Source organism: Rhinolophus sinicus, linkage group LG03 (genome assembly GCF_036562045.2).
Source record: "Rhinolophus sinicus isolate RSC01 linkage group LG03, ASM3656204v1, whole genome shotgun sequence".
Classification (NCBI taxonomy): Eukaryota; Metazoa; Chordata; class Mammalia; order Chiroptera; family Rhinolophidae; genus Rhinolophus; species Rhinolophus sinicus.
Window position 1 is genome coordinate 153,147,240 of NC_133753.1, and position 13,665 is coordinate 153,160,904.

At 36.0% G+C, this 13,665-nt stretch overlaps 1 protein-coding gene across 2 annotated transcripts; it reads left to right on the forward strand.

The window, feature by feature from the left end:
* Window positions 1-2: 2 nt before the first annotated feature.
* Window positions 3-10,586, forward strand: ANKRA2 (ankyrin repeat family A member 2). 2 transcript variants are annotated; one of them, XM_019728112.2, is made up of 9 exons: window positions 3-536; window positions 2,937-3,330; window positions 3,956-4,114; window positions 5,666-5,731; window positions 7,779-7,876; window positions 8,385-8,510; window positions 8,808-8,874; window positions 9,400-9,480; window positions 10,069-10,586. In XM_019728112.2, exons 2-9 carry the CDS (start codon window positions 3,042-3,044, stop codon window positions 10,122-10,124), a joined length of 942 nt encoding a protein of 313 aa, XP_019583671.1. In that variant the 5' UTR covers window positions 3-536; window positions 2,937-3,041; the 3' UTR covers window positions 10,125-10,586. The 2 variants fall into 2 exon arrangements, with proteins under 2 accessions (XP_019583671.1, XP_019583670.1); XM_019728111.2 differs by having other exon boundaries at window positions 15-392.
* The last annotated feature ends 3,079 nt before the right edge of the window (window positions 10,587-13,665 follow it).

A 13,665-nucleotide genomic window follows, 5' to 3' on the forward strand; every position in this document is an offset into this window, starting at 1 on the left:
GTGGGCGGGGCGATGGGGAGGAGGAGGCGTGGCCGGAGGGGGAGGCTTGGGCCTTGCTCTAGCGGCTCAGAGCGGGCCACTGAAGTGACCCTGTCTCCGTAGTACCCGGGTACTGAGGACGCGGCAGTAAGGACCGCGCAGCGCAGCGGTGGGAAAGGACCTGGAAGTCTTCTTGGCTGCAGTGATGCAGGACGTTATTTGTCCATACAGCGAAAGGAGAAATCGGAAGTGACGTCGCGGTCAAAACAAGTCGTGGCTTGAGGGCCTGTAGGGAACCTGTAGCCGCAGATGGAAAGGCCCGGCTGGCTGTTTGCTGTCTAAGGTGGTCGCGAAGCCCTGCGCTCCCACCCGGTCGGCGCCCGGCCCCTGTCCCCGGGGCCCGCCTGTCGCGGGTGAGCCAGAGTTTCCGCCTGCTGTACCTGAGCCGCGCTGGGACTTTTCGGGCAGAGCTGGCGGGTGGCGACAGAGCGGACTTCCCTCCCTACCACAGCCTTCCCTCTAGTTCCTGTCCTGGGACGCCGGGACACCTGTCGCCTGTGAGGCATCATTCATTTTCATAGCACCTTCCTTTCCTTGTAGGACAGATCCAGGATTAGGAAGAACCGGGGTACACCTGTTGTTAGCATCCACTGGGGACTTGCACAGTTTCCCACTTTATCTCGTTAGGTTCTCTTCCTTCAACCCTGTGCTCTGATAGATGGAGGTGATCCTAGCTATCCTTGGTCTTATTTACCTCTTTATCTCACTGCCTCGTCTTTCCGATCATCTTTTTCCCCTCCTCCTCTCCTTCAAAAATTTGTCTTCACCGGACAACTTTGCTTCTCCTCTCTACGGTAGAGCCGTGCCCAGATAAGCGTTCTGTTTCCGCTCCTTCCTCCCCATTAGCTCTTCTCCCTTCGAGGACCCATAGTTCCATCTATAAACCCTGATTTATAACATGGATGATGTTTGGAGCTGGAAAGAATAGTAGAGGTGCCTATATCAGCCATCTTGATTTCATAGATGGATAAAATGAGTCTCAGAATACTTATATGATTTGTCTGTTCAGGGTTGCACAGCTAGTCAGTAGTGATTTGGGGAATGGAAAACCTGATCTAATCTGCAAATTTTTGTTGCGCTTCGTATAGGGTCATTTCAGGATAGAAGAAAACATGAAACGATGTTAGAGTTCAGATCAGCAAACATTTATGGAGCACCTGATAGGACCAAGCACTGTTTTGTGTGCAAAGATTAGTAAGAGTGGTTCCCATCCTAGAGGAGTTTTCAATTTACTGGGAGTTAAAATAGAAATTTTCAAGAGAATGATAAATGCTAAAATAGAGATATATACAGCGTGCTGAGAGAGCTCAGGGGAGTTGCACTTAGGCCACCTGGGTAGAAGTCTGTGGGGCTGGCTCTTACCTGGGGAAACACAGCTCATACCTTGCCCTACCCTTTTAAAGACCTCTGCATTGTACCTCCATCTCCATTTGAATCACAACTCATTTTCTGCTCTGGTTCCCTTTCCTTCTGCTAAAGTATGTTGACTTTTGTTGCCTGTTACTTTCTCTTTTTTTAATATTACTGTTTGTTATTTCTCCTTTGGAAGTTTTGGATTACTTTTGTACTGTTTATTTTAATGGACAAGGTGATGGAGTCAGAAGAGCTGGTCCCTCATAACTTAGGAGCTGCCATTCTCTCTATGGTGGACATAATGATTACCTGCCCTGACAAAGGATTGCTGTAATGATCAATCTTGGAAAATGTTTTAAAACTGTATAAACAATTGTTATCTGTAAATGTATGGTTTGCCAACCTCTGCTGCACTGTGATCCTAATGCATTCTTCTCTTTCAATTTCATTCAATTCCAATTTCAAACACCCCGCACCCTCAAAATTTCTAAGAGGCAGTAAACCCTAACATGAAAAAATTAACTGGATGCTATTAACTGTCTTCCTGTCTCAGTGATTATATATCTAGGATAATTATGTATCTTGGCGTTCTTCGTTTTTTTTAAACCAATTTTAGGTACAAAAGTGAAATTTCTCTTGAAATTATATTAAGGTCCATAGAGAAGTGCCAGTGATTATTGAAAACTCATTTTGAAACAGTAGTAAGTGATTCAATAACAGGTATGCTTATAATCTATGCTTTGAGAGTTAGCATTCATTGAGTTCATGTCTTGACAAACTATATTTGAAAAAAATCAACAATTCTTAATACTTATTACAAAGGTTGAGATTCAAAAGTTCTACTTTGATCCTAATGTCCTAGAGATGCTAAAGCAAAGTAAGCTAGTCTATAATCTATTTATAGTTTACACATTTTGTTTTTCATGACAACCTATATTAAGTTGGTAACACTTGATCTGAATAAAGACTGATAAATGTATCTTCAGTTCATCATAACCAAAGCTTTGTAAAGCCTTTCACTATCCAGTTATCACAAGTGTTGTAGATGCCAATAGACTTGTGTACAACTTGAATTCTCTCTTATGAAATTCAAACTGAGAGCCATTTACACACACAGCATGTTAAAAAATGAACCTCAGGTGAGAGGTAAAGTTTATTGTGAGCCTAATCTTTTATCCATTTAGCAATATGCAGGAATAGGAAAGGTGAGAAAAGGGTAACAAATTTGTTGGAACCCAGTGATGGAGGTGAAAATGTTACTGTATTTCACTTGGTCCTTACCAAGATCCTGTGGTGCTAATGGTGATATAACCCCATTTTACAAGCGTGGCTGAAGCTGAGACAGGTTGAGTAACTTGTACAGGTTCACACAGCTAATAAATGGTGAAACTTGGATTCACATCCAGGATTCTCTACCTCTGGACATTTTATGCTTTCTATTGTTAATAAGTGCTTCTAAGAGCACTGTCTGCATACTTGATTGAATGATTATTTTGTGTACTTTTACCTAAGATGATATAATACTTTTAATTTTTTTCTTTCAGATATTTTTAATATCCAAATTCCAAGAATACACTGGATACCACTCTTATAAAACCAAGAGGAAATTATGAAGAAATGTTTTAATTATTGAAACTATAGGTGAAATCATGGCTACATCAGCAAATCTGGATATTGGAGCCCAGCTGATAGTGGAAGAGTGTCCCAGCAGTTACAGTCTCACTGGCAGGCCTGACATTAAAATAGAACATCAGCTGGACTCAAATGCAGAAGAAGGATCCGCTCAGGGTGTTGCCATGGAAATGAAATTCATATTGCCTAACCGATTTGATATGAATGTGTGCTCCCGATTTGTGAAGTCCTTGAATGAAGAGGATAGTAAAAATATTCAAGATCAGGTTAACTCTGACCTGGAGGTGGCATCTGTCCTATTTAAAGGTTGAAAGTTATGGTATAAATATCTGCATTTGTTTTGTTTTTATTTGGTGGTTTTTTTGTGTGTGTGTTGTTGTTTTTTTGCTTTCTGATCATGAGATTTTGAGTCTAGTAAGAGAGTTCAGAAGTCATCTTTCAATATGCTTTTCTAGAAGCTCACAGAAACCAAGATTAAATAATGTCATATAATGTGCATTAAGTACATGATTTTTTTTAATTTCCTGCTTAACGTTTGTTTATTTACAAATTCTCTGTAAATTTCCTTATTGTGCCTTTTTAAATCATAGGGAAAGAAATTATTGTGCCTTATAGAAATGAATTAGCTTAATATTCCCTATTCCATGAATATTTGATTGGCATTAGTTTCCTATGCTTTAATGCAGTGAAGTCTGTCGTCATAGTGTAGATTTACTTTTATAACAATCTATGGAATAAAAAGAAAACTAACCCCAGAATAAAATTGTTCAATGTTAATACAGATTTTTTTTCTGTAACTCTCCCTATGGTAGTACAGATTTTTTATGACAAAAATAATTTAACATTACTTGAGAAGCAGTTGAAGATGTTATACCTAATGTGCTTTGTGACTAAAATATTGTTTTAATGTGTTTAAATTCATTTTACTTAGCTGAATGCAATATTCACACATCTCCTTCTCCGGGAATTCAAGTAAGGCATGTCTACACTCCCTCTACAACAAAGCACTTCTCACCCATAAAACAGTCAACCACTTTAACCAACAAACACAGAGGAAATGAGGTCTCAACCACACCTCTGTTAGCAAATTGTAAGTATTTCCCACTGATGTATTAAAATATTCTTATTTCTAATATAATGGTTCCAAGAGTTTGACTTTGAAACATTATTCCATTTTGGAAAGCTGAAATAATGTCATAAAGTTTTAGTAATTGAAAACTTTTTCACATATTACTGCATTTTCAGATATTTTATGGTTTATGTTTCCCTGGTGAGAACAAATACAAATTGAAATATTAATTCTTAAAACCATGTAGTTTTACTATAAAAACAATGAATTCTGAACTTTGTGCAAAGGAAGACTGAGTGTTTTTGCACTATTTTAGTGCAAGGCTTTACATTTTACTTATAAACGAGATCAGTGATCCACAAGTGATTCATAGTAAAAGTTGAGTGATTCTATTGTAATTTTGAATTTGAATATAATAATATGCATATAAAGCCACCTTTTTAAAAATTTTGAATTCACAATTTTAAAAAATTTATAATGACTCTAGAAAAAATAAAATGAAGTTTTTCTATATAAACTAGAAAATATTCTATATTTTCTATATAGGATGGGTAAGTTAATGAGAGAAAACCACTTAGCAACTTGATGTTAGGGACTATATTTGAGAATATAATGTAAATGCATCTATATACTAATGCATGGTGAAATATATAGCTTTACCTTGGAAACACTGTATCCCTCCTGATTTTGAATCCTGTGGTGTAGCAGTTAAGCCATGAAGAGCCTATGATTCTTACTCTACCTATTGGCCATTCTGTTTTCCTTATACATACAAATTTGCATGTGTCTCCCAACTGCTTTCCTTTCTGTATTAAGACCACACAGTCATATCACTGCAGTCAAGGATCAAGTGATACTAATTTTTAAGATGAACTCTCATAGAACAGTGCCTGTTTGGCTTTGTTTGAATTAAAGAGACTGTCTTAAAATATTCCAACCATAGAATTCAAGCCATAGAACCACCTAGAGAGCAGGTGGTTCACATCCCTCCTGTTACAGACAAAAATGTTTACAAGTTATCTAAGGACACATACCTAATTAGCCACAACTAGGTTTACACTCAAGAATTTACTCTCAAAGCCAGTTTTCCATTTACTACCTCATTCCTCCGAAAGTTAAGAAAAACCTATGGAGTTTTGCAATAATGATTTTCAGGACTTCAGTAGATTCAGTCAGTAAAAAGACAAAAGGTATGTCTTTGTGTCTTTTAGATCCAACTTCCTTATAAGTTTGGATACAGAGATGGCATTTTAAAATTAAGTACCTAAACCATTTCTTTGATTGGTAAGATCAGTAACCATTTGCATTGTTAGTAATTGATCAGAACAATTTGCGTATTCGTTGATAATAACACTTTGCAGGAGTCAGAATTACCTTAAACATATCAGAGTCGATTCTCAGATGCAGAATGGCTACTCTTAATGTTAGGATATATTTTAAGTTAGATTTTTTAAATAACAAAATGATAGTTTTTGTTTTGGAAAAGAAAATTGCTGCCCAAACATGAACAATGAGATGATGGAAGTATACCCTACAGATAAAAACATGAAGCTTTTTATGGTATTGTTTCAGCTTTATCTGTTCACCAGTTGGCTGCTCAGGGAGAGATGCTCTACCTGGCTACTCGTATTGAACAAGGTAATAACCTATTTTGAAAAATGTATTTAAAACAAATTTAAAATTCAAAGATAAAATTATTAAGAATTTCAGAATGGCTACAGCAGAGCATTAAATCAAGCTCAGGGCCCTTTGGAACTTAGATTTGGTATTGTTTTCTTTGAATTCAGGAACGTATGAAGACCAAAAAAAATAATTGTATCATGTCACCAGGCAGATAACCTGATAGTTAAAAGAAAAAAAAGTACTCTAAAAGGTGGTATAAAAGTACCCCCTTAGCTTTTTCCCCAAAAGCAATCATTATAAGTTTCTTATCTTTTCAGAAAAATTTTCTAGAAAACATTCCTGTTTATATTTGGAATTGTATGTGAGAATATGTACATGATTTTTGTTATTTACACAAGAGAGAAAATATTGCACTTTATTAAGTGAAAAAACTTAATATTTTGGAGATCTTTCCATATAAACACATAAGGATCTATTTCATTCTTTTTAATAGTTCCATGATTTTGCATTGTATTGCATGTACATATACTTTGTTTTTTTATTTTTTTAACCAGTCCCCCTGGTGGTGGTTGATTCTAGTTTTGTTGCTATTAAATAACAATATTGTTGCCATTCTTTTTGAGTATATCCATAGGGTAAATTCCTTCAAGAATATTTGCTGGGTCAAAAAGTATATGAATTTTTATTTATATGTGTAGATTGCCAGATGTTTGTCCTGCCCTCGCTTCAGAGTTAGAGTTTCTATTTCCCCATACCCTCACTGAGGCAGGATGTTACCAGACTTTAATCTTTGCTAATCTCATGGGTGAAAAGTAGTATCTCATACTGGTTTTGTTCACATTTTTTAAATTATGGTCTATTTGAGTTTCTTTTTGTGTAAACTTCCTGTTACATGTTGATTTCTAGGAACTTTTATCAAAATTAAAGAAATTTGCTTTTTGTTGTTTCTGTTGATGTATTTTTTTCCCAGTTTGTTTTTTTTCCTTTGACTTTATGATGTTTTCTAACAAAGGCTTAATATTTTTAAGCAGTAAATTTACTTTTTTCCTTTTGACTTCTGAGTTTTATGTCCTTGCTTAGAAAGGATTTCCTACTCTAAGATTATAAATAAATTCACTCATGCCTTATTCTAGAACTTCTGTGGTTTCCTTTTTACAAGTCAATCTTTGAGACATGTATTTTGGTGTAATGAGGTAAAGATCAAGCTTTACTTTTATTTTCATTTTTCAAAAACTTAGTCGCCCCAGCTTTATGGATTGAATGCAGAATGCATGATAAAAGAGTTTTATATTTTTAATCATGTCATTCTTTTACAAGAATTCTTTTACTTCATCTTTATAGTTCTGTCTGTTTATAAATATTTAAGTTTTCATTTTCAGACTAAATAAATTTAGGGGAAGAACTGTGGACTTTATAACTAGTAGACTGAATCTGGGGAACAAAATGGGGTTCAAGGTGGAATTGCGTGGTACTGTCTTTCAAATTATTCAATCTTCATTCACATGATATTGTGTTAGAAACCACCAAGAATGAAAGAAATGCAAAGGCAGCAATGTTAGCTATAGAGTAGAAGATAGCTTTGATAAGATTTTGGAGTTTTTATAATAATATATATTTATCTAATGTTAAGGGTTATCACATAAGCTCATTTTTATTGTGATCCTCCATCGAGATAAGCAAGGTATTAGTCTGTGTATTGGAGAAATTAAGTGACATGCCCAGAATCACACTTCTAGAAAGTGGCAAAGCCAGGATTCAAACTCTGGTCTGAGTCTGAGTCCAGTGTTCTGTGGATTGCCTTATACCTAGCATTATGTTGTATCTGGTGGTTTATACGTTAAATACGCTATTTGAACTCAGCTGTGTACATTGGGGCACACTTTAATACATTCAGACTACAAATTGCAACAATACGTAACAGGACTTCAGTGAACAAAAGTCAGCACAAAGTGAACCTCATGGAGTAATAAAATCAACTTATTAGAATGCCAATATTTTCATAGTGATATTAATATGTGGTTTATTAAATTAGATCACAAAAAATTGCTTTTCTTTTAAATAGAAAATGTTATCAATCACACGGATGAAGAAGGATTTACTCCTCTGATGTGGGCTGCAGCACACGGGCAAATAGCTGTGGTAGAGTTTCTACTTCAGAATGTAAGGAAAATGCTTCAGAAAATGTATATGTGCAGTTACTTAAGTACAGTTGAGCCTTTAGTAAAGTTTTTGTATCTCCAGCCAACTAGATGTAATGGTAAAAGATCCAAAAATATTTTAAATGTTTTTCATTTTCTTATGGAACTTGGATCTCCATGGGCAGGCAAGACTAAGCATACATCCAACAGTGAGAGATCATTTAATGCCCAGCCCCCTTAAGTGCGATGGGAACAAAAGTACTGTCAGCCTTCTAGGAGAAGCTTCATAGAGGAGGAGATGTAATTTGACTCGAGACTAAAGGGATAGTTAGCCTTGCGATAGAGGGAGGAAGGAAGCATCCAGACAACCTTGATAACAAGAGCAGCCATGAGTAGAAGTTGCACTATTTCTTTATTAACTCCAGAACATTACATGACCTAAGTATTGAACTATAATTATTATTGACAGAGATAACAATATTCTTGTTTACATGAATTGAGAAGTCTTGTATCTTTACTTCCCACTCTAGGGTGCTGATCCCCAGCTTCTAGGAAAAGGCCGAGAAAGTGCACTGTCATTGGCCTGTAGCAAAGGCTACACAGATATTGTCAAAATGCTGCTTGATTGTGGAGTTGATGTAAACGAATACGATTGGGTGAGTCTATGACACTGAGTTTTAAATTACTGCAACAAACCTAGGATTTATTTGGTTTGGGCAGACATAATGAATTTTATTAAGCACTTGGAAGACTCATTAATTAATTTGGTTAATTAAACACCTGGAAGAAAAAGTGAATGTCATAAACTCAATTAATTCTGATTTAAGTATTCTTCACAAAATGTTGAAATTACCTTAAACTACTTTTACTTGCTCAATTCTTAGTAAAACTTCTCACAGCAGCATTAAACTCTTGCTCACCTTGAAAGACTAACTCACCACTTCCTTTTGCAGAATGGAGGCACACCGCTGCTGTATGCTGTACATGGAAATCATGTGAAGTGTGTCCAAATGCTCTTAGGTAAGCAGATGAAAATGAAAATGTTTAGAAAATGCCATTTGAGGACTTCAGTTTTTACAAGCTGGCCTCCCTGGTATGACTCAGGAGACTCATTAACTATTGTTAAATGTGTGAATCCTTCTGCTAGTCACGCTGGAGCACCTGCTAGCGGAGAGTTGCCCATGTGAGAAGCAGCTCCATCACACAGGCCCTGAAGTTGGAGCATTTGTCCTTGTTGCTTTCTTTTGGGGATCACGTGTGAATCCAGTTACTTTCTCTGTCCACAGTATCTTTGTGCATAAGTTCTGTCTAGTTGTTTAAGAGTTTCAGCTGCTCTAGAGGATGCCCGTTTGCTTGAAGTGTCTTCCCTTCCACCCATCAAAGGGAATTCTGTGCATTCCATGTCCTCTGTACTTTGTCAGATCATCCTGAAGATACCCACCAAATCTGCTAAAAATCTGCCCTGCTGTTTGCACATAAGTCAGTAATAGACAAACATATCTACATTTCTATTTTATTTATGTAGATTTTTCTATTTTGGTATAGAAAATGGAGCTGACCCAACAATTGAAACTGACTCTGGATATAATTCTATGGATTTAGCTGTAGCCCTGGGCTATAGAAGTGGTAAGTATTTTGGGACTCCACGTTTCATTTTAGTAAAGCTCTGTAAATAGTACAAACTAGAGATCCAAACCATTTTCATCACTGTAAGCATAGAACATTGCATGTTATCCTAACTCCTGACATTTTAACTCTGGAAAAAAATCAACAAATTCGTACAATGTCTGGAAATGAGTTTGTTACTACTACTTTTCACAAACCCAAATAATTAGTTACTGGAAGATAAGTGCACACCTATTTACAAGATGTGTTTAACATTTTCGTGACAAACGATTTATAAAATGCTCTTATCGCTATCCTTTCTCTGTTCCTTAGAACAACCTTGTATTCTTGACTCTCCTTCAGTTTCAAAATTTAGAATCACAAACAGAAAATCCAACAACTTGGGCAATTACTAAGTCAGTGACAGACAGACTAAATTTTAAGTGTATTTAAGTATTGTGTGGCAATCTTCTCCCCCATGACTATGAGTTTATCCTACTTAGAAATAACTTTATGTTAGGAAAAAGTTGGGATTTAAGTTGAATTTGATAGTTCTTTTTAAAAATGTTTAATCAACAGGCTGTGGTCTTGATCCCCTATCTGTTCTAGTTCAACAGGTTATTGAGTCACACTTACTGAAGCTGCTTCAGAATATCAAGGAGTAGACAGAGCAGCAGAAAGTGTCGTCTGCCTTTCCGTTTACTTTTTGGCCCTTATAAATGATAGTTTTGTTTACTTATAAGTTTTTACCTCAGTTGCAATATTTACTGATTTTTAGTAAGTTTTAATAACTATTCCTCTGAGTAATTCACTGGTTTCTACTAAAATTAGTGTTGATGCTTTTTATATAAAACTGTTTTATGGCATATTTAAAATTATAAATTAATGTTTTGTGGCATGTACATTTTTATGGTACAGATAGTTAACTGTCTTTGTATCAAGTCCTGTAATTTAACGTTTTTCAGAAATTATTCTACTCTATTCATCTTCACTCTTGTATTAACTCACTGACTTTATATAGGGTTTGCTATAAATCCATAGAAAAAAATTATTATTGAATTAAAAATGCACAGTGTGATTGTTTACAAAATGATGTTATAAATAAAGTAATTTTCTGTCAGCTTGCATTCTAGTTTTTTGTTTGTTTTTGTTTTAATTATATGAGGTTATTAAGGGATTCCTTTAGGAATTTTAGTTTAACCCTTCTATCCTGCCAGGAAACTCCATTAGATGGAACAATATAATTAAATTGAATATAAGTCAGTCAACAAAGATTTATTGATTGTCTTTTCTAGAAGTGTATTTAGAATATTTTTCTCTCGTAAATAAGCTTCCTAGTAGGAAAAGTCCTCTGTGAAAAAGAAGTAAATTCTTCAATAAAAGTCAGATGCTTTTTAATTCTACTAAAGTAACACTATAAACTTATGTTACATCAAAATCTAGAAGAGAGCCATGGGCTAAAAGTTGACTTAACCACCGGATGTGGGACTTGGGTTAAATCACTTCATGGAAAATGAACGTTATATCAGTTGATACTTTGGTTGCAAGCCATATAAACTATCTATCTACTTTAAACAAAGGATAATCAATAGAAAGATACAGAATAATGGGAAAAAAGCTGAAGAAGCAGGCAATACCAAGAAATGAAACTAGGCCAGGGATCTCAATCCGGAAATAAATCATGGCCCATTATTTCAGATACTGCTGTGGTAACGTTTAACTTAAATCCCCTTTTTTGTCATTCTGCTCAGGATTTAAATTTCCAGGAGACAGAAATTTGTTTAGCCTGGGATATAAATGTATCGCTATATGGAGTTAAGGGTAGAAGGGGATGACTGGTTAGCAATCCACCGATGCCCCCAGGCAACCTGGAATGCAGGAGGCAAAGGTGCCTAACGGAAAACCACAGGGAGAGAAAAACAACATGTTCACTCCAGAGGCATCTAAATAATATATGAAAATAGTACTAGTGTTTCACCCATTGTCAATTAGGCATCCATTTCACTTCTGATGGCTTTAACCTAAAACCATTCACCCTTTCATTTGGTTCCTTATTAATGGCATATATCCATGAAGTGTTAGTTCCTGCTCATATTACAAGGTAACAAAATCCAGTGATCCATTTGGGCACTTCACTGAGTATTGCTTGCATATGCTTTCTGCAACTGAAGAGCAACCAAACAACCTATGTTGAGATTGTCTCTGAAATAACCATTTCATTCCTAGTCCTGATGACCAACAGATCTCAGAGAATATCTTGACGAAAATTTTCCTTTCCAATTCTATCAACTTTTCACCTCAAGGTCCCTGATAACAAACCCCAGAAAAATCCCATAAGAAGTAGACACTAATACAAGTTAATTAAAACAACAGGAATGATACTTCAGGGCCAGTTGTAAAATTCCCCTTTTAAAAATCAAATACCTTTTAGGTAGTGTTTCCTGATTGCACAAATATTTATTCAGAGCGTATGAACCAGATGCTGTGCTTAATGCTTGGATAACATAGTGAGCAAAAACAGACACAGTTTCCCATCAAGGCACTCACCTAGTATTAGGATATGAAATACATTGAATATAATTTTCAAAAGGTTAAAAACTATTATCCTCATATAACTACAAAATGAACACCTGTCAAAGATTTTCTTCAGCTCATTAATTAGTAGAGAAATCAGAAAGATGTTAAAACTAATTCCAAGAACTAGATATTTTAGGTAATGTCAGTATAAGATTGTTGAGTTAGATGCAAATCTGGTTAATGTCCAACAAGACCATAAACCATAACCTTTGAGGCTACCTTTTCCACTGGACAGAAATTATTTGCATCTGTGCCGGATAGAAATCTACAAGATAACATGTGACTTCACTAAGTCTAGCATCTTTAATAGCTAGTAAACAATCAGTTGAATTTCCCCTAGATTAATGGTTCTCAAATGTCAATGTGTATCAGAATCATCCAGGATTTGTTAAAATACAGACTTCTGGGTCCCACCCCAGAATTTCTGATTCAGTCTGTTTGGGATGGGACCCAAGAATTCTAATTTCTAACAAGTTTCCAGGTGACGCTGATGCTGCTGGCCCAAGGACATCATTTCGAGAACCACTATCCTAGATTATCCTTGGACGGACTTCTCCCCAGTATGTGGGAGGATGTGTCTCCCTGTTTCTTTATTTCCAAGTTTCAGATAATTTTTCTGACTATCTTCTGCCTTGGAATCACAAATAATATTTAAAGATTATTCTTGATCACAAAAAGGCTGGTCTCGCAGATGTGGCCTGATTATTTATACACATGCAGCAATTTAATCATATAGGCCTCAAGTTTTCTCTGCAAATCTAGAGCCTTAGATTACTGAGCAACTAATTAGGCCAAAAAAATTAACTTCTATTCAGAAACTTTCATAAGGAATCTCAATCTCAGACTTTTAAAAGCCTCTATTATTTGCTCCCCTATTCCATGGCTCGGGGCCTAAGCCCAAGAAAGTCTTTCCAGCAGATTTCACCTACGTATCACTAAATTGGGACAAATTCCTCCCTTCTTAAGGCCTGAAAATCTGCTAAGGTCATTGGCCTTCTGGGAAGTGACCTTCCTCCCTACCAGTCAGATTGGGACCTGGAGGCAGATACCAGGCCAGTTTTCCGGGGAGGACTTTGTTGGCATTAGCTCCACGTATAAAGTCACCCTTTGTTCCTTAGTATAGACTTCTTATACCTAAGAACATTATTCTCAAATATAACCCTTTGGGTATGGCTTTGGTTGAACAATCGATTTGTCCACTTACATCTTGGCAAAAGGAAGGAGAGATTCTTATGGAATCTATACCAATAACTCTTTTGTCATGAAAGGTAAGGAAACTCATGAAAAATATTTGTTTCTGAATTCTGAGGACATCAGAATTAGATACCAGTTTTAAATGTTTCATTTCAGTTTACTGATGCATAAAAAGGAAACATTAAAAATAATACAACAATATTCCACACAAATAACCACAATTAAAATTTCCCTCATCCATTCATTCAGTCCTGGAAAATTTTTATTTTCCAGGATCTTGGGTCAAACAATGGACTTCATGAAGTGTGTCTGGATTGAGGAGAATCTTTGGAATCTTAGACTCCAGAAATTCTGACTCAGTCTACTAGGACAGTCTGAAAGGTATTAAAACGATGCCAGCTAAGAAGCTTGTACTCAAGAGTCTATTCTTTGTGG

Coding starts and splice junctions, on each gene's coding strand:
- ANKRA2 (XM_019728112.2), top strand. CDS start 3,042: ATGGCTACATCAGCAAATCTGGATATTGGAGCCCAGCTGATAGTGGAA. Junction 7,877..8,384: donor TAGAGTTTCTACTTCAGAAT/GTAAGGAAAATG, acceptor TTCCCACTCTAG/GGTGCTGATCCCCAGCTTCT. Junction 9,481..10,068: donor AGCCCTGGGCTATAGAAGTG/GTAAGTATTTTG, acceptor TATCTGTTCTAG/TTCAACAGGTTATTGAGTCA.